A 25,256-nucleotide genomic window follows, 5' to 3' on the forward strand; every position below is an offset into this window, starting at 1 on the left:
TCTCTCGTCTTAGCAAAATTGGAGCATCAAAAGAGATGTCTTTGGCTCCATTATCTGAGCCAAGAGAGAATACCATGTAAGCTCCCAAAGCCATTGATCCTGTCTTGACGATAGTGTGGAAGATCCAGGCGGAGTCAACCCCTGCACTCGTCTCACCTCCCCCTCCAGCCCTGCACACAAAGCACAGAGATCTGCTGGGGCTTTACAGCGGCCCCACAAGTGTAAAGTGTCGTTATAGCCTCCCCTGGCTTTAGGTACAGCAAACTACCGTTCCATCTATGAGGACGAATCGTGAAATGTCCCCTGCGACCGCAGCCCCTGTAGCGGTGACTCTCACACCTTTGCAGAGGAGGCTCTGCCTGCACAGGCCTGGGGCAGACCCCACTGGAGCAGACCTCAGAACGTGGTGTTTTCACTGTGTCTTTCTGCTGCGAGGAGAGGGAGTCACGGCAACCTTAGTGGCAAGGGTGGTTCTGCTCCGAGCAAGCTGAGGCTTTCCGGTGGCCAGGGAAGAAAGCAGGCACCTGACCTTTTCCCGGAGTTGAAGAGACAAGCGGAGCCTCGTTGCCAATAACCTGGCAGGGGAGAGTCAGTCTGTCTGTCGTGGCCTTTAAATGGGCATTCATTCCTCTTCAGAAGTATTTTCCACAGAGCTATGATATTACTGAAAACTTTGTCCTTCAGGTAAGGTAAGGCCTCAGTCTGAGGAACACAGTCAGACTCCAGCTTCCATTTTTACCTTCCGAGAATGTAGAAGGGTCTGTTCCGTGTCAAAATTCACATTCCTGTCCTGTTGGTGGTTCTTTGTTTCTTTTTTAATTAATGCCCAAATGGGCATGTTACCTACTAGGAGTCTTGATTGGGTCCATTGTCTGGGCCAGTTAAAAAAAAAGAAAAGGAATCTAAAGGCATAACAGATAGATGCAGGGAAAATCTCAGACGGGATTAACTTTTAGTGGCTTTTTATTAGACATGAAGAAATGCATACCGGGAGTAAGGCACCCAGGATGACCCTCCTCGCAGAGGAAAGGGGACACCTGGGGCGCCAAAATCTTGTCTTTCCTTAAGGGCTGGGAGGTTTGATGGTCTTTGAGATGTTCTCATCCTCTAAGTTGAGATTGATGAGCTTGAACAAAGACAGGAAAGCTGATAGGCCAACAGCATTGAGGTAGGCATGGCCTTATGGGCCCTGAACTCGTCAAACTGGTCAGGGGGCAGGTAAGTGGTGGCTAGGCCTTGTCTCGGGTCGTGAGTTCAGGGAAGAGGAACATTTGCTGTCTTTATTATCTGTTTGGGCCCATCCCTACTGTCCATCAGGGATCTAACTCCAAGTCCCTTAGGCTCACAGCACAGGAAACACAAGTACAATGGCCCCTTTCTGTTACCAGCTGCTGCCTCTCCCTTCAGTGGAAACACAGCACTTCCTGCAAGCCCCAAGCAGCCGTGTGAGCTAGGGACTCCATGTCTTTGTGGGATAGCTGTGGAAACAGGTTCTCCCAGCTAGGAGGTGTCAAGAAAGTGGGAAGAAGAAAAAAAGGAAGAGGAGAGAGGTGGCAAGGGATAGAGTGTGTGTGTGTTGTGTGTGTTTGTGTGTATGTGAGTGAGTGTGTGCTGTGTTGTGTGTGTGTGTTTGTGTGTGGGTTTGTGTGTGTATGTGTGTATGTGTGTGTATGTGTATGTGTGTGTATGTGTGTGTATGTGTGTGTGTGGTGACTCTGTGTGAGTGGTGTGTGTGTGTTGTGAGTGTGTGTGAGTGTGTGTGTGTATGTGTGCGTGTGTGTGTATGTGTGTGTGTATGTGTGTGTGTGGTGACTCTGTGTGAGTGGTGTGTGTGTGTTGTGAGTGTGTGTGAGTGAGTGTGTGTGTATGTGTGTGCGTGTGTGTGTATGTGTGTGTATGTGTGTGTGTGTGGTGACTCTGTGTGAGTGGTGTGTGTGGTGTGTGTGTGGTGCGTGTGTATGTGTGTGTGTTGTGAGTGTGTGTGAGTGAGTGTGTATGTGTGTGTATGTGTGTGTGTGGTGACTGTGTGAGTGGTGAGTGTGTGTGAGTGAGTGTGTGTGTGTATGTGTGTGCATGTGTGCGTGTGCGTGTGTGTGTGTGTAAGCCTGTAGAGGACAGAGGCATCAGATCCCCTGGAGCTGGAGTTGGAGGCGGTTGTGAACCACCTGACGTGCATGATGGGTGAAAAGTGTGAACTGATTTAATTGCTCAGCCATCTCTCTACCCCTCATTTAACTTCTGTGGCCTTCCCCCTACATACACTGAACAGGAGTGATGATTTACTCCTTGTGGGAGGATTGAGTGGGAAACCGTGATCCACGTCTAACAGGGTGCCTCACACGCAGTGTTTCTTCCTGTGATGATTAATCTCAGATTAATCTCAATTGTCAGGTTGATGATATCTGGAAGCGCCGGGAGAAATGTCTCTGGGCATGCTTGTGGGGGATCGCTGTGATTACGTTAATTGAGGTGGGAATACCTGTGCATTGGGAATGGCACCATTCACTGGGTTGAGATCCTTCCAAGGCTCTAGAACAGAGAGAAAAGGAGCAGAACAGCTTCCATTGCTCTTTGCTGGTTGACTGAGGATATTCTATGAGCATCTGCCTCAAGCCCTACAGGGATGACTTCCCCTACAGGGGTGACTTCCCCCTACAGTGATGACTTCCCCTACAGGGATGACCGACTTCCCCCTACAGGGATGACTGACTTCCCCCTACAGGGATGACTGACTTCCTCTACAGGGATGACTTCCTCCTACAGGGATGACTGACTTCCTCTACAGGGATGACTTCCTCCTACAGGGATGACTTCCCCTACAGGGATGACTGACTTCCTCTACAGGGATGACTTCCCCTACAGGGATGACTGACTTCCTCCTACAGGGATGACTGACTTCCTCTACAGGGATGACTGACTTCCCCCTACAAGGATGACTGACTTCCTCTACAGGGATGACTTCCTCCTACAGGGATGACTTCCCGCTACAGGGATGACTGACTTCCTCCTACAGGGATGACTGACTTCCCCCTACAGGGATAACTTCCCCCTACAGGGATGACTTCCCCTACAGGGATGACTTCCTCCTACAGGGATGACTTCCCCCTACAGGGATGACTTCCCCCTAATGTTAGACTGTAACCTTGACCCTTAAGGCAAACACACCCTTAAGTTGCTTAGTTGGGGTGTTTCATCACAATCCTTACCTGGTCTGTTAGGCATTGAACTTGAAGGCTAGTCCCTGAGGACAGAAGGGACTTCACTGGGCCTCTAAACAAGAATGCAGGAAGGTAGCAGGCCCAGATCCCAGGGAGGGCTGGAGTGGAGGTGGGGGAGGTAAAAGCAGGCAGCAGTTCAACAGTGCCTATGCTTGCAGGAGGTCACATGACAGCATAACCACCCTAAAGGAGATCACATGACAGCATAGCCACTCTACAGGAGATCGCATGACAGCATAGCCACCCTACAGGAGATCGCATGACAGCATAGCCACCCTGCAGGAGGTCACATGACAGCATAGCTACCCTACAGGAGATCACATGACAGCATAGCCACCCTGCAGGAGGTCACATGACAGCATAGCCACCCTACAGGAGATCACATGACAGCATAGCTACCCTACAGGAGATCGCATGACAGCATAGCCACCCTACAGGAGGTCACATGACAGCATAGCCACCCTACAGGAGATCACATGACAGCATAACCACCCTACAGGCATGGTTACTGAGTTAGAGAGCTGGCTGGGGCCATGCCTGGAATCAACAGAAATCAACATGAAGTAGAATTCAAACTGTCCTTTGAATGTGGACAGTTGAGCCCTAACCTAGATTGTCCAAAGAGCAATCAAATAGCTGTAGTTTATAAACCTACAAAGAGTAGACTAACTGAATTGTCCACCTGTCCGATTGTGCACATCCCAGATACCGTACAGCCCAGGACCGCAGTCCGATCTTGGATGTGCACTTGGTGGTCTATACGTCTACAGAACAGAACTGGACCCAGGATTTACCTCTAGAGATGGCAGTTCTTTTTTCCATGTCCTTCTTGCACATCCCAAGCTCGGAATGTCACAGTGGCCTTTTGCCAAAAGGTCAGGATCAAGTATGTATGCAGTACCCCAGCAGTAGCCTTTGTGCACCGTAGGAGAGCATCTTAGTAAGACACAGTGACGAGAGAGTGCACTCCATAGCATGGAGGATGCTAACCTTTTCACATCAGGAAGCTTCACTCTGAAAGTGGTCCTGTTTACACCCGGGTTGACACACATGGCAGGGAGGCTGCACGGTGAAGGCGAAAAGATGGAGGAGACAAGTCCATCAAAACAGTGGCTCCTTAAGAGCCCACCTCCAGACTTCACTGACGTCTTCTGCCGTTACAGATGGCCAGGTTTTGACAGCTATCCTGAACTTGCTTTGTTGTAGACTAGTAGGTGATGCAGCCTTGTACACTCAGGAGAGCAAGGCAGAGCAGCAGGCCTGAGGGGCAGGGATGAGGCAGGCAGTGTCTGGGTGGTAAATGTGGGGGATAGGATACATGGCAGGGGAGGGGGACATCTGGAGGAGCCAGTTCATCCCCTCCACCTTCGGGTCTCAACTCTGCTGCACTGTTGACAGTCTAAAGACCGTCATGTGACTTATGTTGAATTGGGCATTTTAGTACTTACAGCTCAGTGTGTGCATTTAAAGGGTGGCCAGGGTGGGGGTAGGGAGTGGGGGGATGGGGGTCCACTGAGAAGACATAGCCAGAGGCTTTGGAAAGCAGATGGTTGTCATCCTTCAGGATTTGGTTCAGGGACTTCCCAAATGCCCAGATCGGAGGATGCCCACGTGTACTGACTACGGATAGCCCCCTGTGCACTTTAAATCCCTGCAGGATGACGTTTAATATTTAATATTGTGTAGATGCAGAGCAAGTGGTGTGCTATACCACATCACTTAGGGAATAACGGCGAAAGGGGAGGGGTTCCTATTCAACACAGATTACATGTCTACTGTTAGTTGACGCCACAGAAATGGACCCCGCAGAGGAAAAGAGCCACTTCTGACATTTTACCGAGGTCTAGAGAAACTGTGTACTGTGCTCTCCTATCTTTGAGGACTTAAAGTTGACTGGACCTTGGGCCATGCTTATCCTGGGGCCGGAGGGTAGCTATGAGGCTGTTCAGCTGCAGAATGCTTCTCCCTGGTTATCTGTGTTAAACGGCCTTTGGACGCCAGCAAGCTAACACTCAGGGACAACTCTGAAAGCGTGGCCCTCGCCGAGGAGGTTTCCTGGTATACTCCAGGCTGCAGAATAAGTAGGAAGTGGCTCACTCGTGTGAGACTTCGTGAAAACGGAGTGCGGACACTGTTGCGACAGCATCGCGACTCCCATGCGAATAGACCACACCAGGCCGCTCTCAGTTCCACGCGAGAGAGGTTTACTGTGGGAGATGGAGATGAATGGGGAAAAGAGAGAGAAGAAGGGGCAAAGGTCAGAAAGGGTCTGCCTTTTATTTAAGCTGTGACTTCACCACTCACAGGTAAAGTTGGGAGGTAGACCAGATGGATGCTGGGAATGTATGGCGATTGCCACAGCAACAGATGCGTAGGCCTATGGGTGACGTCACCGTCATCACTGGGTTCGGATGCAATCTGCAACCAACTGTAAAGCCAGTTCCTGGTACCAACAGACACAGCTCCTGATGCTCTAGGAATTGCTCTCATAATCATAGCCCACTCAGGCTGTTCAAACATCTTTATTATTGAAGACAATGACTAACCCCAAGCTGATCCAGAGTGAGCATTGTTAGTCAGTTAGCAGTTGCCACAGTAACAGTGTGTAACAAACCATCCCACAGTTCACTGGCTCTGCTGGGGCAGCGTCTTTCTGGACCCAACTGGCTACCTAAGGCATCTTCTTTTCAAGTGGTAACGGAGTCATAGGTGGTCAAGTTCAACCACACACGGTTCCCGGCTCTGCATCTTACCCTCTGTTTCATCTACCTGAGCCACGTGGAGAGGTGTGTTTACTGTTCTTTTCCTGCCAGTCACCTGAGCCCCAAATCTCTCATGCAGTTCATCTGTTATTGACTGCCCACCCCAACTCTGAATTTGTGTGCAGGCTGCCCCCTTTCTGCCAGCCAGGAACTCACACACCATATAAATCCACATGACCTACTTGTTCAGTGCATCCAGTTATGTCTTGGTGTCTTTTCCTGTCGTCGTAATAACATACCAGACAAAGCACCCTAAGGTTTATTGGGCTCACCATGCCAGGTTACAGTCCATGCTCACCAGGGAGTCGAGGTGGCTGGAACTCAGAGCAGGTAGTCACAGTGCACACGTCTACAGCGAAGAGCCTAGAACAGAATCGGCACGTGCCTGTGCTCATTTGCGGGTTACTGCAGTCTCATACATTTTGGGATTCCCTGCCTAGGAAATAATGCTGCCCACAGTATGCACCTCTTCTCTTCTCAGTGTATTCAAGCTAATACCCCAACACCCACGGGCCAGCCTGACCTAGACAGTCCCTGATTGACACTTTCAGATGGTGTCATGTGTACGGAGTTAGCTGACATAATGTTTCTCCTCAGAACAGGGAGTCCTTGTTTAAACACCCCTTTTATAAACAGCCACCCCCACGGCCTCCACCTTCACTCCTTAACCCCACTTTACATTTCTGTTTGTCAGTTCTGACTTTCTCTCCTCAACTGTGGTAAGCTCTAAGCTTACAGGGACTGGATTTTGCTCACCAGCTCTCCAGAGCATGGCCGGCCTATAATGGCCAGATTCAGTAGCTGTCAGAATGAAGCGGGGTGAGAGCAGGTCCTGTGGGGTTAGCACAGCGTTTCCAGTTGCCCTTCTGAGGTCCAGTCTTTCATTTCCAGGCATCACTCAAGAAGGTTAGTTTTATTGTGTTGTGCCCCGTTTTCACTAAAACTCTGAGCATATGCCTTCAAGAGGCACGCAGAAGAAGACAAAGGAAGTTCTTCTTTCTGTATAATCTCTTACCCATGTTGTTCCCTTTATTAATATTACAAGAGGACTGAAAAAACATTTTAATTGTACTTAATTCCACCACTCATGGCCACTTTTTTGATTTTTTCATTAAAGTTTATTAATCTAAATATTTTTTATTTAAAAAAAAAAAAGCAAACTGCAACTTGAGACTGGAGAGAGGGCTCTGCAGTGAGGAGCAGTTACTGCCTTACCCTGACACCTGTGTCCTTGCCCTGAGAGTCTGTGACTCTGATCACCCAGGTCCGGCAACCCCCAGTGCCTGTAACTAAAGCCCCAAATCATCTGTGGTCACTGAGACAGAAAGAGAGAGAGAGAGAGAGAGAGAGAGAGAGAGAGAGAGAGAGGAGAAGAAGAAGAGAGAGAGACAGACAGACAGACAGAGACTGAGAGAAAGAGAGACAGACAGAGACTGAGAGACAGAGAGAGACAGAGAGACTGAGAGAGAGAGACAGAGAGAGACAGACAGACGAGACAGAGAGAGAGACAGAGAGAAACAGAGAGAGACTGAGAGAAAGAGAGAGACAGAGAGAAAGAGAGAGACAGAGACAGAGAAAGAGAGAGACAGAGAGAGACTGAGAGAGACTGAGAGAAAGAGAGACAGAGACTGAGAGACAGAGAGAAAGAGAGACAGAGAGAAAGAGAGACAGACAGAGACTGAGAGACAGAGAGAAAGAGAGACAGAGAGAGTGAGAGAGAGACAGAGAGACAGAGACTGAGAGAAAGAGAGAGAGACAGAGAGAGAGAGAGAGAGTGTGTGTGTGTGTGTGTGTGTGTGTGTGTAGAGAGGGCTGTCTGTGTATGGGGAGTATGTGCAGATAACTGACTTCAGGTGTCTGCCTCCATCACTCTGCCGTGTGCTGAACTAGTCTCTTACAGAGCCTGACCTTACCATTCTTCTGACTAGGTGGCTGTCCAGCAAGACCCCAGGCCCCACTGGTCCTTTTCAATGATGGCTTGAAAAGAACATTTTGTAATAAGAACGATAATTTTCTCCATTACAGAAAGGGAAGGGAGACCGTCCAGAAAGCCTGTGCCTCCCTCTGACGTTGGTAAAGTGCCAGTGTTTGCTAGGAGTCTCAAAGGAAAGGGCTCAAAACTGTCAGCACACAGCAGAATGCAGCCTTCGTGTTCTCCACAAATAAAACCAAAAAGTCAGCAGCAGGAGAAAGTTCCTTACAACAACCAAAATAAACAAAGGGCTGTGTTTAATGTTTACCTAGTAATTCTTTCTTGATACTAAAAACTCTAAAGTCCCAATACAACCCAAACTGGATGTCAATTTTCCATGGCTAGTAAATGTAGAAAACATCAATTTCTTTTGTTTATCAAATTGGCAAATTTTGAAAAGATAGAGTCCGGTGCCTGCAGAGGTACGAGGGTGGAGGAACTTGGACTGTGTTCAGAGAAGGTTTATCTGCACAGCATAGAGAGCAATTTAACCAAGTCCAAAGTACCTACCCCAGAAAGCCCATCTTTTTGCCACCCTCCCATCTTGTTTCTTTTAGTCTGTCATAACAATGATCAGAGTCCATCGAGAATACTTATCTTTAATAAGCTCCATTTATAAAATATTTTTTAAAAAAACCTACTGAACAGGGCTGCTAGAGAACGTTCGATGGCCAAAGCTTTTGCTTTGCAAAGGTGGGGACCTGAGTTCAGAATCTCAGAATGTCCACAAAGCTGGGTGGCGTGGGGAGGTAGCTGCAATGATAAGTAGGCATATGGTTCTTCTGTTTCTTGAGGCTAGAAACCCATGACACAAGTGCCTGCACGTTCTGTTTCTAGTTGGGTGGCTCTTCTTGCCTGGAACTTCCTCTGTGCATATCTGGAGTAAGAGGACTAGCAGAGCACCCTGGAGCTTCTCCACCTTCCAGAGACTAAGCTGAGGGTCAGGGCTTCAGCAGTTCACTGTGACTGAACAGTGTTTGCATAACAGATTCTGTAGGGCAAAAAGAGTCATCCGGCCAGATCCTACCTTCACAGGTGAGACGACCATCTCTAAAAGGGACCTGTGCCTGGAGTCAGGCCACCAGCATTTAAATTATTCCCCTTTCCCTTAGTCTCCTCTAAATGAATGGAGGACAGACTGCACCACAGTCTAAGGCACATGTTTGTGTGGAAGACTCTGCCTTGTGCTCCTCTAGACCCCACCAGTAAGATACTCACATAACACTGACCATCCCAAGTAGGCTTGTTGAGCCATCGCATACACGGGACCCACTCTCCTGTCTGGCGGTGCCCCAGGAGTATTATCGGTGGTAAATCACTTGGGAAGCCCTCTCCTGGACCCCGGCTCTGGACAGGGCTGCTGGAAACATCCTTGGTACAGCAGCCACACCCATACACCCCAGAATGAACACAGCCAGAGCACAGCTGTCAAGCGCAGATCTGGTGTCTTCAGTCTGTCCCGCCTTTTAAAAATGTTCTTTTACCTAAATTCGGTTCTCCTCTAAAATCCGAATGAGCGGCTGTGTTTTGCCCTGGGCGAGTTCTTCCCAGTGCATTCTGACACTGGAGCAGAAACAGGAAGGTACGCACGTGAATCTGATGGTGATTGCCGACGATGAAATTTGGGCTCATAAAATCAAGGATATTATTCAAAAGTGTGAGGTAAATTAGTCTCATTCATTCTGATGGGGCTAGACTCCGCGGCTATGTATGCCATCTTTAATTAACGTTCAGAAAAGATGTTCTGATTGGGATTATTAATGAATGCGGTAAAGATTTTTACCGTTTGTGAGACTTCTGCCACAGACAGCTTACATTCCCCCCGCCCAACCAGTTTTTTTTTTTTGTTGTTTTTCTTTCCACAGATTCCTTCTATGGCCTGACAGATGGAGTATTCATCTTTGAAGCTGTTTCCACAGAAGATAGCAAAACCACACAGGGCTATGACGCCATTGTTGTGGAACAATGGACAGTCCTGGAAGTAAGTGAGGAGTGGCCCTGTTGCTGCTTTTGTCTGGGGAGAGACTGTTTCATGGCTTCCTCCAGCTGACTGAAAGGCCGGTCCCAGCTGTGCTTTTCTTCTGAAAGGGAGTTCACCTGGGTAGACCCTGGGACCCTCTCCATCCTTTTATACACCCCCCCTCCCCGCCTCCAAGGTTGGAGGGCTCCACTTTTCTCTTCCTACAGGAAGACCGTGTGTTTTTGCATATGTCAGACCACTGGATAGAAAGAGAGTCACCCACTGTTTATTTTGCATATCACTGTAAACACAAACGCCATGAAGACGCCTGTTCATAATACTGTCCTAGTAAGAGCTGTGCTAGGTTTTCAGAGGTAGCCTCTGCGGCCATCTCCTGCAGGCCATCCTTGGGGGACATGAACAGAGCTCTCAGTTCTCAGTGAACAGTGAGGTAGATACTGTTTTCGCAGTTAGGTTTTGTGGCAGGTACTGCAGGATACGTTTGAAGAGTGACGACCGTGAACCACTGGCTCTGGGTAGGACAATCCAAGTCCCATATAGTCTTCTCTCTAAGATCTCTTTGGTTTTCTCCAGCCATGAAGTATGCATGTTTTAAGCCTGTCCCAGCCATCACTAGACCAGTGTTTCTTGAGAGTGACCGTTTGTCTGGGGCATATGCAGAGTTTCTCAAGCACAAATATTTGGACCCCACCCTAGAAGTTTCCTTTCATCTGGAAACACTATAACAAAAGGCCACAGATAGGATTTTTACCTTGCAGGAGACTGGAAGGTTCAGACAGCTACTCACTCCGAGTCTGCTTATTTGCGAGAGCCAGTGAGCTCTCTGATGTCTCTTAGGACATTAATCTTAATGGATTAGGGGCCCATTCTTGTGGCTGTATTTAACCGTGATTGCTTTCTAGAGGCCCCAACTCTGCACCGAAGGGTAAATTTAGGCAGGGCACAATATATTCAGTCTTTAACAACATCTCTGAGGCCCAAGAATTTACACACAATACCACCCCGTTAGATGAATTGCCTCTGCTGGTTGAAAGATGAAACTCTGAGGTTGTTACCAGCACAGTAAGCATCCCACCGGGGACAGATTGCAGAAGGCTTGGCTTTCTGAAGAGGCTCCATCAGACACCCACTCTGGCCCACAGTCAGCCCCTCTCTGGGACATGTGGGTGAGCCTGAACCCATTCATGCTACCCTGAGGCCAGCTAAGACTTCCCTTCCCTTATTTGGCCTACGGAAAGTTTGTTTTTCTCTTTAAGCCTGGGCAGGTACCTGAAAGGTGATGCGTTTGGATTTCAAGGGAACACAGAGGCAGATCATCCTTTTGGATAAGAAATGTATTAGAGTAGTTAGGAGCACTGTCGACATAGGTGCCATGGGTGGGTAACATGGCAGGGCTCTGAGGAGAATGCAGGCCCACGTGAGAGAACGAGGTGCCTTCTTACAGGTTTGAGAAGAGGAGGGTCGCATGCTGTACGGTCACTCACAGTATGTATTTGCAGTCAGGCTGCCTCTTGGCAGGAGAAGGAGGGAAGTGTTGTGTTACCAGGCAGAGGGGAAGACATCTTGCTGGTGAGTGACTTTAGAGAGTGGGGTGGAAGGACACATTTACTTAAGGTACCCATTACACTGGTGGTGGCAGAGGGCGTGCCAGTCAGGGGTTACAGTCACACACAGGCTGTCTTCTGAAACTCTCCCTTCTCTTCATTGCCGCTCTGAGAGAAGCTGCTGCAGGTGGCTGTGCCTGATCAGCCCTCAGCTCCAAACATGACAGCTCCCCTTTGCGTCTGTTTGACCCCTTTTTTATGACCAGCACCGTCCTCCCAGGCTAGCCCCTAACCCCTGGGCTCCAGATATTATCGAAGTTCGGGTTGCAATCCATGCCCCAAGCCAGGTTTGGCCATCCGTGCTCAATCAGCCAATTCCAAGAGTCAGATTAATAGTGTAATCCAGAAAAAAACAAAAACAGGAAGGTTATTCAATGTGGCCATACTGGAAAGAGTATCAAAAAGGCGAGGTCTGTGTTGGTTAGATTGCTGTCAACTTGGCGGCTGAGGAAAGGGAGCCTCAACTGAGAAAATGCCTGTCAGGATGGACTGAGGGCAAGCCTGTGGGTCACTTTCTTGATTGATGATAGTAGATGGAAGGGCCCAGCCAACTGTGGGTGGTGTCATGGTTGGGCGGTTGGCCCTGAGAAATGTAAGAAACTAGCTAAGGAAGCCATGGGAGCAAGCTGGAAAGAGCACTCCTCCCTCCGTGGCCTCTTTTTCGTATTGTGCCTTCTGGTTCCTGCCCCGAGTTCCTGCCTTGACTATGAAGTCAAATAAACCCCACTCACCTTGCCTATCACGGCCTGGTTTCAGTCTTGTCCTATAAAGTGGTAAGCGAGATTTTGGTGAAATCTCTTTCTGGGAGAAAAGTTCCGTTCTGGGCGGGGCCTTTTCCTTCACAGCATGAAATTCCTGGGGAATTCCTATTTCCTTGGGGTCCATTGTTTCTGATTGAGAAACACAAGTGTTTCTTCAGAATATCCTCATTTCTACCAGGCCTGCTACATAACTGAGATGTTATTGTCCGCTTTTTCTCCATTCTCACTGGTGAGATCTGACCTGCCCCTTTATTCCCAGCCCTGCCCTCAGCCTTGCTCCAATTCTATCTCTATGTTTTGGTTCCCTTTTATACACACACACACACACACACACACACACACACACACACACACACACACTTTCACCAGGGAACCTGGCTGGGCTCTCCGCCCCGAGACAATGCAACCTGTTAAGAGCAGGAAGTTGACCAGGAACCTGTGTAGGCGTAGCCCTCCAGTTCCAGCCCAACTGCTCAACAGAGAGAGGAAAACCACGCCCTTTCTCCTTCTGCTTTTCAGTTTGATAAGTGGATGTTGGCAATGATATCTCAGAGCTGAGACATTAAAGAAACTCTAGTCTGGTATGGTGACTCGGACCTACAATACCGGCTCTCAGGAGTGAGACTTGAGGGTTGCTCTGAGTCCCATGCCCGTCTCGGTTACACAGTAAAGACTCTAATCCCCACCCAAAGAAGAAAGTACAGTGAGAGCCGGTGGCTGCCAGCCCTGGCGCACAGAGCTGCTGCTACTGAACAGTAGCCCACCAACTGTCTGCTGTCACTCATGACACGAGGCTCCGCCTACTGCCCTGGTCGCAGTCTAGAAGGAATTTTGTCTCAGGAGTTAGTGAGGAGAACTACATGAATTACCATGGGTGACGGTGCCAGGTTATATACCAAAACCAGATCTCAAAGAAAGCCAAATAGTTGTATCACCTTTAGTCGTAAAGTCATGGCCCTGAAGTACCTGGGAGGAAGATGAGGGGCCCCCCCTAGGACAGTTGTAGGGGTTTTTCAACCGAGAGTCTGAGTAGCAAGGGTAATTGGCCAAAAAAAAAAAAACAATTGCAGAGCAAGACAGAGGGAAAGAGAGAGACGGGTAGAGAGACGGGTAAGAGCCTCTTTGAGTCTACATGTCTGGATGTGGTGGCTCAGAAGAATCCAGATGCCACTGTTAACACCACAGTTCTCATCTTAAAGGGAATAAGAGAGAGTTTATTATGGAGCTGTTTTGAGAAACCATGGCTTGAGTTTACAGATTTAAATTATCCCAAGTTCCATATTCCAACGTGAAAGCAGTTTTGTGAAGTTTTATAGTTTTACAGGACAAAAAAAGTCATTGAGACAGGTTTAAAATGCATTGGTAGGTACACCAGAGAGGTCACAGCAAAGATAGAGGAAGCCCATGTATAAGCCTAAGATGCTATCAGCTATTAGTGATAGCATTGGCAGCTTTAGGGTTGGTGGAAAGGAGGGCCCTGGTAAACTAATAGAATTTAAAAGGTTTTATCTATTAATCTCAGGATGTTCGTTCTAATACAAGTGGGCAAGGAAGCTAGCCAAAGATAAGGGGATTAGCCTCTAGACCTATAACATTCCAGGCTCTCCACAATACTACAGTTCTAATCAGTCAGCCAGTCTCTGCAGACATGGGCTCGTCCCAGGGGTTCTCGTTCACATCAGTAAGTGCTAACATTGTCTCTTTCCCCGGTGTGTGTGGGCTTGTCCCAGGGGTTCTCGTTCACATCAGTAAGTGTTAACATGGTCTCTTTCCCCAGCGTGTATTGTAGTTCATTAGTGCTTCTCATGATGTCTGGTGCTAGATATGAACCTAAGATGATAGAAAAAGCATGTATGACCAAGGTCTCAGTGTAATCCTGGCTACTCAGGAGGCTCAAGCTTACCTGGTTTACAAAGTTTAAGGCTTGTCCAGGCCTTTAATTAAATCCTGTCTCAAAAGGAAAAGGGCTTGTGAATGCTGTTCAAGGGTAGAGCACTTGCCTGCTGTATGCATAAGGCTCTGGGATCCAGCCTCAGCACCCTGGAAGAGCCCACATCACCAGCACACCAGAGTATGCAGTACTGGCTTCTTCGAACTAGAGAGAGATCTGGTGGCAACGACCTGGATTTTCATGACTTCCTTCCAGATCTCAAGTTTGTATTGTAAATTGTTTAGCCTTCAAAAGGGTTCAACTTAGTTTCCTGAAAATTTACTTTAGCCTTCAAAAGGCTTGCCTGAATTCTCTGTTAAAACAAAACAAACAAGAACCCCACCTTTTTGGGCAGCTTATCGGTTCACTTGTTTTGTGGTTTAGAAGATGAAACCAGGGCCTAAGAAAACACACAGCTAGCTATTGAGTTTCATTCCCAGCCCTTAGTTTTCAAGACCAGGTTTCCCTTTGTAGTGTGTGCTGTCCTTGAGCTTTAGGTGTTTGGGCTGAGATGGAGTTACAGGCCTGCCCCCTCACACCCTGCCTCCGTTGAGACATTTCAAGTCCAAGTTACACTTACATTTGGAAGGTTCACCTCCAGCGTTGGTATCTTGGAAGGTTTCGTGTATAAGGTGGCACCACGTGATCCTAGTGTTGCAAAGGCTGTGGTATCCATTGACACGTCCCAGAGACTTGTTGCCTGTCTCCAAGGAGGATCACACTGTGTGTCTGTGCATCGGTTTCAGACATGCTTTCTGTTCCATCGGGTAGATCTTGAGGCAGTCCTGGGAGATCACATGAGATGCTGTTCCTGTGAGTGACTTCTTCCATCTAGAAACCCTGACTTAAATGTCACAGCTCTGCTCACTTGTTCTCTGTGACCTCCTTAGGAGTTCTGGGTGTCAGTCTTCATTTGTAAAGGCACCCAACCAGCTCTTTAAATATTCATGTGAGGGTTTACCACATGAATTTACTAGAGTATAGCTTCCATTTCAGTGGCATCTAGAATTCACAACTTTCTGCTTTGACAAAAGCACCAGTATTTGTTCTTTTCAAACTCTCTGGCATATTTTTTATTGCCATGATTTTTCTCCAAGAAAACTGTTTTGGTTGGTGTAAAATCATAGTTTTGGTGCCACAGGCAGGAGATCTCTGCCTTTTCCCTGTGGTTCGAATGATGGTCTATGAATTGTCATTCCTATGAAAGGACCAGGAAGTAAGATACCAGTCTCTCTCCAGTGGTAACTCCACCCCTCCCCACTCCAGAGCAAGTCACAGTTTACAGGAGGCCTGGACAGAGCTCTTGGAATCTCAGGTCTGTGTTGGTTTCCTTCTCTGGATAAAAACACTGGCTTTTATCCAATCCTGTGTCTACTTCACAAGTGTCATGACACTTCACTGTGATCATGACACTTGAATGTCTTGGATCATACAGCTGAACACCTTTTCTGGATGGTAGGGCTCATCTCTAAAGTTAAGAATGCCTTGGAAGGCAAATCACCAACGTCTTGTAAATTTTGAAGTACCCACCTCCAATTTAGCAATTCCATACCTCCCATGTCCAAGTTCTTCAAAGAGGAAGGCCAGGCTAGGGAATGAGTGTCCAAATGATAGTGCCTGCTTTTTACTGGGGTGAGGATGGCATTTTGTAGTGGGGTCTGTAGTCTAGAAGCCAAAGGAAGAGGAAAGCTTCCCTTTGGGTTCATAATTGTCAGTTGCCAAGGATACAGTGAATGAATTAAGAAGAATAGTGATCATGACCAATAGACATCTCTCCTGGCCAGGCATTCATTCCTAGGGGTCAAAAGGGTAGGGAAGGCAGGCATGTAGCCAAGCAGGGTGCAATATTTATGTAGACCAAAGTGCTGTAGGTTAGGGATTGTCCAGCCGAAATAGAGGAAACTTACAGAACCTTTTCTCACATTGTCTCCCTTAGAGAAACAGGTACATGTGTTCCTAAGTTAGTACAGAAAATGATGTGATCTCAGCAGAGTTAGCAACAGGGATAAAGGAGAGACAAGAATCAGCAGCTGTCCCTGTCCCTACTGTGTTCTTGCTGCTACAACCTTGTATTGCTCTACACATACTGACAAAGAAGGGTCACAGGAAGTGTTAAAAGGAACAGAGTCACACAGGCTGTTCTGTTGGCAATATTCTGTGTTGGTGTAGTTTGACTATGCTACCTAGTTGCGGTCCAAATAGCTAGATGCTGCTGTGAAGATATTTTCAGATATAGTTAACATGCATACCAGGGAGCTGTTAAGTACATAGCCCTTCAGAATATGACTCATCCCCACCTGAGACTGATCCTCACTTGAAGGGAAACTCTGTCTCCACCAGATGCAGTATCTGGTCATGGAGTTTGCAACCCCCTGGAAATCATGCATTTGCCAACTTTCATAATCATGGGAGCAGGCTCTCCAGAAATACAGCTCAGTACATGCAGATACCAGTGTGGCTATGGACATCCCACTTGTCGGTAGACATTTCTCAGAACTCTGACTAACAGTTCCACGTAATATGATTCTGCCAGTGAGGAAAACCCTTGCCAGTCTCCCGGGCTTAAGTAGTTTACCTCATAGTGCCAGGGCGTAAACTTAGGGCTTCATGTGTAATAGGCACTTGCCCTGCCAACATCCAACTGTCCTGGGAAACTGGCACACCAGACATGGATGTGTCGCCACGGCTGCTGTAGAGTGAAACTGTCAGTGTTATTTACCTAAGAAGAGTCTAGAAAACCTGATAGCTGAGGCAAGAGAAGGGGACTGGGGATTAGGGATTCATCAAGAGTCTGATCTCAAAATAGGTGTTTCCAACATCGAGTGGCTTGGGGTGAAGGTTGCAATGGGAAAGAGGCCAACAGAGCCTGGGACCAAAGTTCCATGATGAGAACAAGACCAGGGTCCTATGTGTCCATCAGGATGTTTCCTGATGCTGACAGGAGGGCCAAATAGACGTGGAATAGAATTTCACTTTGTCACCCGGAGCAACAAGCTTAGAGTGTGGTAAGGACAGGTGGCAAAGCCGGTCATTTCAACAGTTAGATATCACTGGAGGTTGGGAAACTTTCTGTTCCTTGTCCTTGTCCTGTCTGCCCTGTTTCCCTTTATGACCCTAGTCACAAGGTAGCTATACAGATCCCAGGCATCCCATATAAACATGATAACTATGGCACACAGGAACAATTCCTTCTCCTTGTCTCCATGCTTACAACAAGTCAAGCCTTTTCAGAAGCACCTGCTGAGTTTCACTCAGGGAGTTTTGGCCAGGGCTGAGTTACAGACTAACATCACTTCCAGGAATCCAAGTTCTTTGAGACCTAAGAGGATATTAACTAGGACAGGAGTGTTTGCCACTGGAGAGTGGTTCTCCCGTGACGGCTTCAAGGCAGGCATTGAAGAAGAAAGGGACTACTAAGGGTAGGCAGCTGAAGGGAGAGTGTGACTTTTAATCTGTCTGAACATTTCTTTTATAAACTCCCATCTTGTTATATCTGATACCCATGTTTTACTTCAAGTATGAGCCATGAAATCTCCTGAAAAATTCATTCAACAAATAAATACCGAGTTCCTACTGTGTGTCAGCAGCCGTGAAGATGTGATAGATGGTAGAAATTCTGGCGGCAAGGATTGATTCTCTAACGGAAGAGAAGGAACGCGGGCATTAAAAATGGATTCCTACCTCCTGCCTTTCATATTCATCGATAATTCCTCATCCTTGTCAGGCTTCCCGTGGAGCGAGAGAAACCAAAATCCCCAGAACATTTAATGCTGATGCAAGGAAGAGGCAGGCATGCCGTTCTGTGGAGAGAGGGGGAGGGGATTTAGAGTCTCACTGCAGAGCAAGAGAGGGCGGCAGAAGTGGCCGTGGGTTCAAATCCTGCAACACATGCAGTGACAGGGTGTGTGTGTGTGTGTGTGTGTGTGTGTGTGTGTGTGTGTGCGCGCGCGCGCGCACGCACGTACGCACGCTTAATGCACTAGTGTGTGAGAGTGTGGGCGTGTGCATACTGTAGCATCCGTGTGGATTGGCTATGTGACCCGCACACTTCACCTTGCCTGGGATAGCAGCTCTCTTGTTTCCTGCAGTGCACACCCTCACACTGGCCTTTCTCTGCTTGCCGTCTCCCTGCAGGGGCAGGGGGATTTTACAGGCACTTGCACTATGCATCTGGCTCTTGTGTGCATTCTGGGGATTCAAACTCAGACCTTCATGCTTGCCCAGCAAATCGCTTAATCTGCTTAACCATTTCTCCAGCCTCATTTTTAAAAACTATTACTTGAGGTTGGAGAAACGTCTCAGTGGTTAAGGAGCACTGCCCATGGACAGGACCTGAGTTCAGTTCTCAGCACCGTGTCAGGCGGTTTATGACTGCCTGTAACAACGTGGCACCAGGACATCCAGCGTTTTCCTCTGGCCTTCACCCATACTTGCACACACCCCTACCACACATACACAAACACACACATTTAAAAACAAAATCTTTAAATAGAACCTATTCTGTATGCCCTGAATGACAGGAAGGTGGGGTGTCAGGTTCTCAGGGGGAAACAGAGCTAGCAGTGGATGTTGTGAGGACCCACGCCCTCTGTGAGATGTATCGTAAGGCCTTGGCGTAAGCTAGAATACATTTATATCCTAGAGCGAGACGACTCAGGGAGCCACAGGCCAAGTTCAAAGCCCAAGAACGATGGGTGGGTGGTCCAGGCCTAGGCCCTGAGACAGCAGCTGTAGCTGCAGGGGGTGGATGTTGTGTCTTGGGTGGGCAGGTAGAAGGATTCCATCTTCACTATAAAGCAGACACGCAGAGTGAGCTCTCAGGGCAGCGAGTGTCAGGGCGGCCCTGCTCTTTAGCTGCCCTGGTGTGCTTTGAGATTAGAAAGGTAGGAGATGACTCTATAAGACCTCGGTTTTTACTTTTTAACACTTTATTTCATATGTCTGTGTACTTTATACATCCATGTGTATGTGTGTGTGTGGGCATATACATGCTGTGGCACACCTGTGGAAGTCAGGGGACATCTTGTAGGAGCCGGTTCTCTCCTTTCATTATGTGTACGCAGGTTGCCAGACTTAGCAGCAAGCACATTTTACCCACTGAGCCGCCATACCAGCCTTCTGTAAACAGGCAGGCAGGCAGGCAGGCAGGCATGCGCGCATGCGTGCACATGCACACACACACACACACACACACACACACACACACACACACACACCTTATACTTTCTTCAGCTGGGTTCTCTACCTAGGGCCTCGTAAGGCTGAAGTCAGGTTCTGCCAGGACCCTGAGCCATACTAGAGGCCCTGGTGGACGATTACCTTCTGAAGCTCACCCTGGGTTTGACCAGTGCCCTGTGCTGTAGGACTGACTACATTCAGCCTGGATATGGTCTTTGCTAGTCCCATGGCCATAGGGGGCCGTGCACTGGAAGCCTGGTCCCCAGTGCGACAATGTTGAGAGAGAGGTGCACAATGAAGTGGGCCTGTTGCAAGGTAGTCATGTGTCATGGAGACCCCCCTCTGTCCTCCCTCAGTTCCCTGGTCCTTCTGATCCTCACTGGAAGAATTTAGATAAGACACTGGGCTTAGTATAGGTGATAGGTTCTATGGAATGGCAAAGCAAGGCACTCTCAAAGCTTGAGAGTAGACAGTGGCCAGTGGCCAGAGGGACTATTGCACTGTGTGTACTTATAGCTTCTAGAACAGGCTGCTTTCCCTGAAAGTCTGTCTGTCTGTCTGTCTTTCTTTCTTTCTTTTTTTTTTTTTTTTGTCTAGGTGATTGGCAGGCCCATCTGGATTCTGTTATGGGTGGGGCACAATGTTTTTGTTCTTCACCAGAAAGCTCCCTCCTGCCAGATAATAGTCTTCTGACCTTCTGGGCAACTCAGAATGGCATGTCTCCACCCAGGGCTGGAGATCCCATTCTTGAGATCAGTCTTCCCTCTTGAAGTTTCGGTTCCTGCTTTTACAAACCTCTGATTATGACAGAAGGTCCACCCACCCATCCCCAAGCCTGGTGCTGTCTGATCAGCTACCCAACAATGGAGACTCACTCTTGAGTCTTAGGTGTCACTGGGGGGACCGTCTGGGCTCTCCCATGATAGGTTGTTGAGGTTGTGTCTTGGGAGAATTGAGGAAGATTTAGAAGAGGAGTAAAGATAGATTTATTTAAATGGAGAGAGATCCTTCAATGTACTCCCCAGACTGGGAGTGAGCTCTGGCAAGCACGTGGCTCAAGAGATCCTGCGGGTTCTTAGGGGCTTTCCAGGGGATTTTTACTACAGACTGAGGGAGGGGGTGTTCCCTGAATGGGGTGGGCCTTTCTTTGTCCGTCTTAGATTTTCTTTATCTGTTAGAGGAAAGTTGTATAATCTTTGGCATGATCGGGGGCAGTCCAGGGGACAGACTTGGTTTCTGAGTTGTTATTCTTATGACTTATACTCATGTTTGTCTATCCCTATCCATCCAGACTCAAAGAGATTAATGGTGTCTCTCCAAGGGTGTTCATTCTTGGTGGGAAGAGGTTGTTATTCAGTGAGGCAGGTCCACATACTCCACATCCATGTGTTGTCTTCATGTGACAGGTTCCACTTGTCTCTCTGTCACACTGCGATGTAGACAGAGTGTCTCTTACTAGAGGCTTAAACAAAGCTGTCAGACCTTGGACTGTCAGGATCCAAAAATAAGAGCTAAAAGTCAACTCTAGGGGTAGAGTGACAGCAGTTAAGAACACTGGCTGCTCTTCCAGAGGACACAGGTTCAAGTCCCAGCACCCACATTGCAGTTTACAAATAATTCTAGTTTGAAGGAATCTGATGAAACTTGCTAGCCTATTTGGCTTAAGGCATACATGTGGTACCCAGACATTCATACAGGCAAAATACCATACATTAAAAAAAATGTTTAAATGTACATGGTCATAAATTGTTAGAAACAAAGACTAATCTCTGTGTTACACAGAGGAGCACATGGACGGCGCAAAATCAGCTCAGCAAGGTGATTTCTCTTCTCCAGAAAGTGGGCCTTGGAGCCCAAGCCAGGCTGGCAAGCCCGCTAGGGCCAGAATACCTCTGTCTTTTATCCCTGATGTAGGTGGTAGCTGTCTCATTTTCATTGGTTAAGAACTGACTCATGGGGGTTGGGGATTTAGCTCAGTGGTAGAGCGCTTGCCTAGGAAGCGCAAGGCCCTGGGTTCGATCCCCAGCTCTAGGAAAAAGAACCAAAAAAAAAAAAAAAAAAAAAAAAGAACTTACTCATGGTCTGATTTGATTGGCTAATCAGTGCAAAGAAGGAGGGGGGAAGGTTTGGAAAATAGGAGCCCCTTCAGACCATCTTTGATTTTAAAATGTTAAATAAGAGAGTAAATAAATCAGTGGCCATGTCTCACATTAACAACCATCCTCAAGTACATTGTCAGAGCAACGAAAGCTGGACTAGTTTCTTTTTAACATATGGGCAGTTTGAGTCACAGAGAGAAAGGTAGGACAGATAGTTCTCCGAAGAGACCTGGAGTATATTAGGGGAGTTGGAACAGAGGGCTAGAGAACATTAATGCAGTCAAGCATTCACTCTCCTTGTCCTTGGAAATTAAACTGGCTAATAAAAATTTATCGGTCTGAAACATTCTCATTCTGTAGCCGAGGCCTCAAGTTCACAATAATCCCCCTGCCTCCATCTGCCAAACCAGGATCATAGGGACCCAGCCGTGGTCAAGAATTTTAGTAAAATATAGAAGGGGACCTGGAGGTGTAGCTCACCTGGCAGTTGCGGTGCCCTAGGTACAATTCCCAGAACCATTTAGTTAATAAAATAAAAGGTTGGGGTTGGGGATTTAGCTCAGTGGTAGAGCGCTTGCCTAGGAAGCGCAAGGCCCTGGGTTCGGTCCCCAGCTCCGAAAAAAACCAAAAAATAAAAAATAAAAAATAAATAAAAGGTAAGAGCAGATAGTTGGAGTCACCCGCTGCAGCACAAGGACTGCTGTAATGGAAGGAGGTCTTATCCATGGTCCCATGATGTTCGCCCACGCCTTGTCCTGTGTCATGTCTTCCTTGGGTGCTCACATTGAAATGTGGTAGACACCCAAATAGTGAGAGGCAGGTGCGGGTTATCTGGCATGGGCACCCCGTTCTGAAGCATGTGAGAACCGTACCAGACATGCACCCTGACATGGTATTGACAACAGCCCACGTATCCTTAGTGCTGAGTGATGTTCCGTTATCTGAACACTAGTTTTATCCATCCGTTATCTACAGAAGAACATCGTGGGTCTCTACTTTATGAATAAAACCATTGTAAACATCCACGTGCCGGTTTCTATGCTGACAGATGCTTGCAGCTCGTTTGTAAAACTAATACGGCTGTGAGGTCATGTGACTATTGTGAACACATTTGGTTTGTAAGAAATCACCCAACTATCTTCGAAAGTGGACACCCCACTCTGCAATCCTGGCAGCAGTAGTTGAGGGTTCCTCTTTCTGCATCTCCTAGCCTGGACTCTGGTGCTGGTGTTTTAGAATTCATCCATCCCAGCACGTGTGGGCGGTGTCTCATTTTAATTCGAATTTTCCTAATGACACAGTACTTCTCATAAGATGACTACCAGCAACGTTGACAGTGACACGGCAGGAAAAAAGGACACATTTCCATGTGGCCAGTTCATCTTTACAGAACTTGCCAGTCATTTTACAGAAGTACCCGGTGACCCCGAGTGCTCTGTGAAAAGTCAGTACTTGACTCTCCACGTTTAATTTTTGTATACAAATACATTTACAACTTCCACATATAAAAGATCCAGAAAATGGAAAGGGCATCTTGTCACTGTTATATGTAATCCATGGCCACTTCCATTAAGCTTTGAGAATATAAGACACAGTGGCCAGGGACACACCCTCCAAGTGTAGTTCTACTCACTCAGCAGCCATCTGGGGAGAAGATGCCTCGGAGCAAGTTAGCCTCCCTGTGTTTGCGGAAGCCATGTTCTAATGCAGGAGGCACAATAGTCAAAGCCAGAAGTGCTCAGTGGTCCACATGCTGGCCTGATACAGCGGGACTAGAGTTGGTGGGAAGATTTTCCCCAGTTAGCCAGACTTTCCAAGAACATTTGGGTTTCCTTGACTTTGGGTTTTGGATTTTGTTTTTCTTTGTTTTGGGTTTGGTTTTGTTTTCTTTCACTAGTTTTCTCTCTGGTGGCACTCAGATGCTGATGTCTGCCATAGTAGGTGCAGGTGGATTTCTCCCTGAGGAGAGGGGGCTCAAGACTGGGAGGATAGACACAAACAATGGCAGTCAGTGGACAGTTGAGAATCTGACATATCCTGACACCTGAATATTTCATCCGGAGCTTTGCGTACTTCTGAAACATGCATGTACCAGGAACTGGGTCCTCTGAAAACACGCTGGGGGATTAACAGGGTAATTTAGTTGGAAAAGAAGGGAGAGTGGAGCTAAAATGCTGGTAACCATAGCAACACGATGCTGACAGTTGGGTCACCACAAAAGAGAATATTGACTGACTGATCGCCTAACACTGCTGGGGAAAATGGCACCTTGAGTTTACCAGGGTGAGGAAAACCACAGATGCTTTCTGTGGCTCGGCCCTTGCTGGCTGGGCTAGTGGGCTTACTGTTCATTTGGGTTTCTTCCCCTATTAAGCTTGTGTACTAATTGTTACTCTGACAGGATTTCTGGGTCAGCATTTTTTTTTTTTTGGCGAGTATTGATACACTCAGACTGTAAAGGGGACATAGCATTAAGTCTTAGAATTTTTGTAAATAACCAGGCTCTGTCTTTTCATTAATTAGGTATTTTAGGAAAGCCCCCTCTTCAGTCCTTCTCTTTTCTAACAGAGAAAGTAGAAAATGAGCAAGGGTTGGTTAGAAATGCTCCGGTCACATGTCTAAAGAGAAACAAATTGATACATTCTATGTATTCTCAAAAAATGTAACAACTTCTCACCCATCAAAGCCAGTGGTATGGAGTTGGCAAGTCTCTGGAGGGAGAAAAATGTTTCTTGTTTTATTGTTACCAAGCGAAGCTGCCTCAGGAGAGGAGAGACTTGCCCTCTGCTTTCAGCCTGTGTAAGATGTCAGCCTCTGAGGCTGCTGCTGTGCCGACACAGCGTGTGGCCACTCTGCATGGCTGGCTGACAGGATGTAGCAGCTTTGAGCTGCTTAATGTTTGCACTAAGAAATTCAGCATCTGCCCCTACTAATGGGCAGGATCTGCCCGAGCCATCATGCTCTTGACCTCCAAAGTCCAGCCTCATTAGCTTTGTATGCTGTGGGAGCCGTGTGTGCTAAGCACTCCTTGCCTGGTCTCCATTCTGCCAGCCCCGCACAGGAGCAGGCAGCACTGATCACAGCTATAGCAGGCTGCCTCCTGCCCCTTCATCCTATGGCCTGTTCCCTTGTCCAACTCCAGACTATGTGGCTTCAGAGAAAGCACATGCAGCAGCCAGCTAGCCAGGTGCCCAGAATCCAGAGAAGTGTTATCTCCTGCATTCAGGTTTAGTTTTGATGCCAGCTAGGCATGGTTCTGTAGGAGATGCCAGGCAACGGCTGGAGCTAGGGTGTTCTTCCCTGCTCTGAGTTTTTATCTTCCCCTCCCAGGGTATGCTGGGTTGCGGTTGGTTTCATGGAAGGTACTGTAAATTAGACATCAGGGCTTCAGAGGAAGTGCAAGGTCACAATGTGCCCGGCATGAAGGTTGTGAGGGTTACGTATGCCAGCCTTGATGGCGAAAATGAGCAGCCCAGTCCTCCCATCACAAGTACTAGCTGTTTCTGTCCTTTCTCTCCAGTCAAACAAGGTGACTTTCACTAGACTTTTTTTTTTTCTTTCCTACCAGAGACTTGCTTGAATGTGTGCAGCTTTTGCTAGAATAATAATTACACACCATTAGCATCTGCCGCTTGGTAAAGCACCCTGAATCTCGGTACATGAAAAGAGGGATAGTTAACTTTACTTCCTGGCCCTCGCTAACTCTGCTGAGACAGTCTGCTGTTCAAGGCAGGCCCAAGATGGCATCTTG

At 47.7% G+C, this 25,256-nt stretch overlaps 1 protein-coding gene across 2 annotated transcripts in view; it reads left to right on the top strand.

The window, feature by feature from the left end:
- Rftn1 (raftlin lipid raft linker 1) overlaps window positions 1-25,256 on the top strand; it is a 197,677-nt gene that overhangs the window by 144,944 nt on the left and 27,477 nt on the right. For both annotated transcript variants that reach the window (XM_063267578.1, NM_001135011.1), the window contains exon 7: window positions 9,818-9,933. In XM_063267578.1, the coding sequence (XP_063123648.1) occupies window positions 9,818-9,933 (116 nt within the window). The remainder of the gene's footprint in view (window positions 1-9,817; window positions 9,934-25,256) is intronic.

The sequence above is a fragment of the Rattus norvegicus genome, chromosome 9 (assembly GCF_036323735.1).
Source record: "Rattus norvegicus strain BN/NHsdMcwi chromosome 9, GRCr8, whole genome shotgun sequence".
NCBI lineage: Eukaryota > Metazoa > Chordata > Mammalia > Rodentia > Muridae > Rattus > Rattus norvegicus.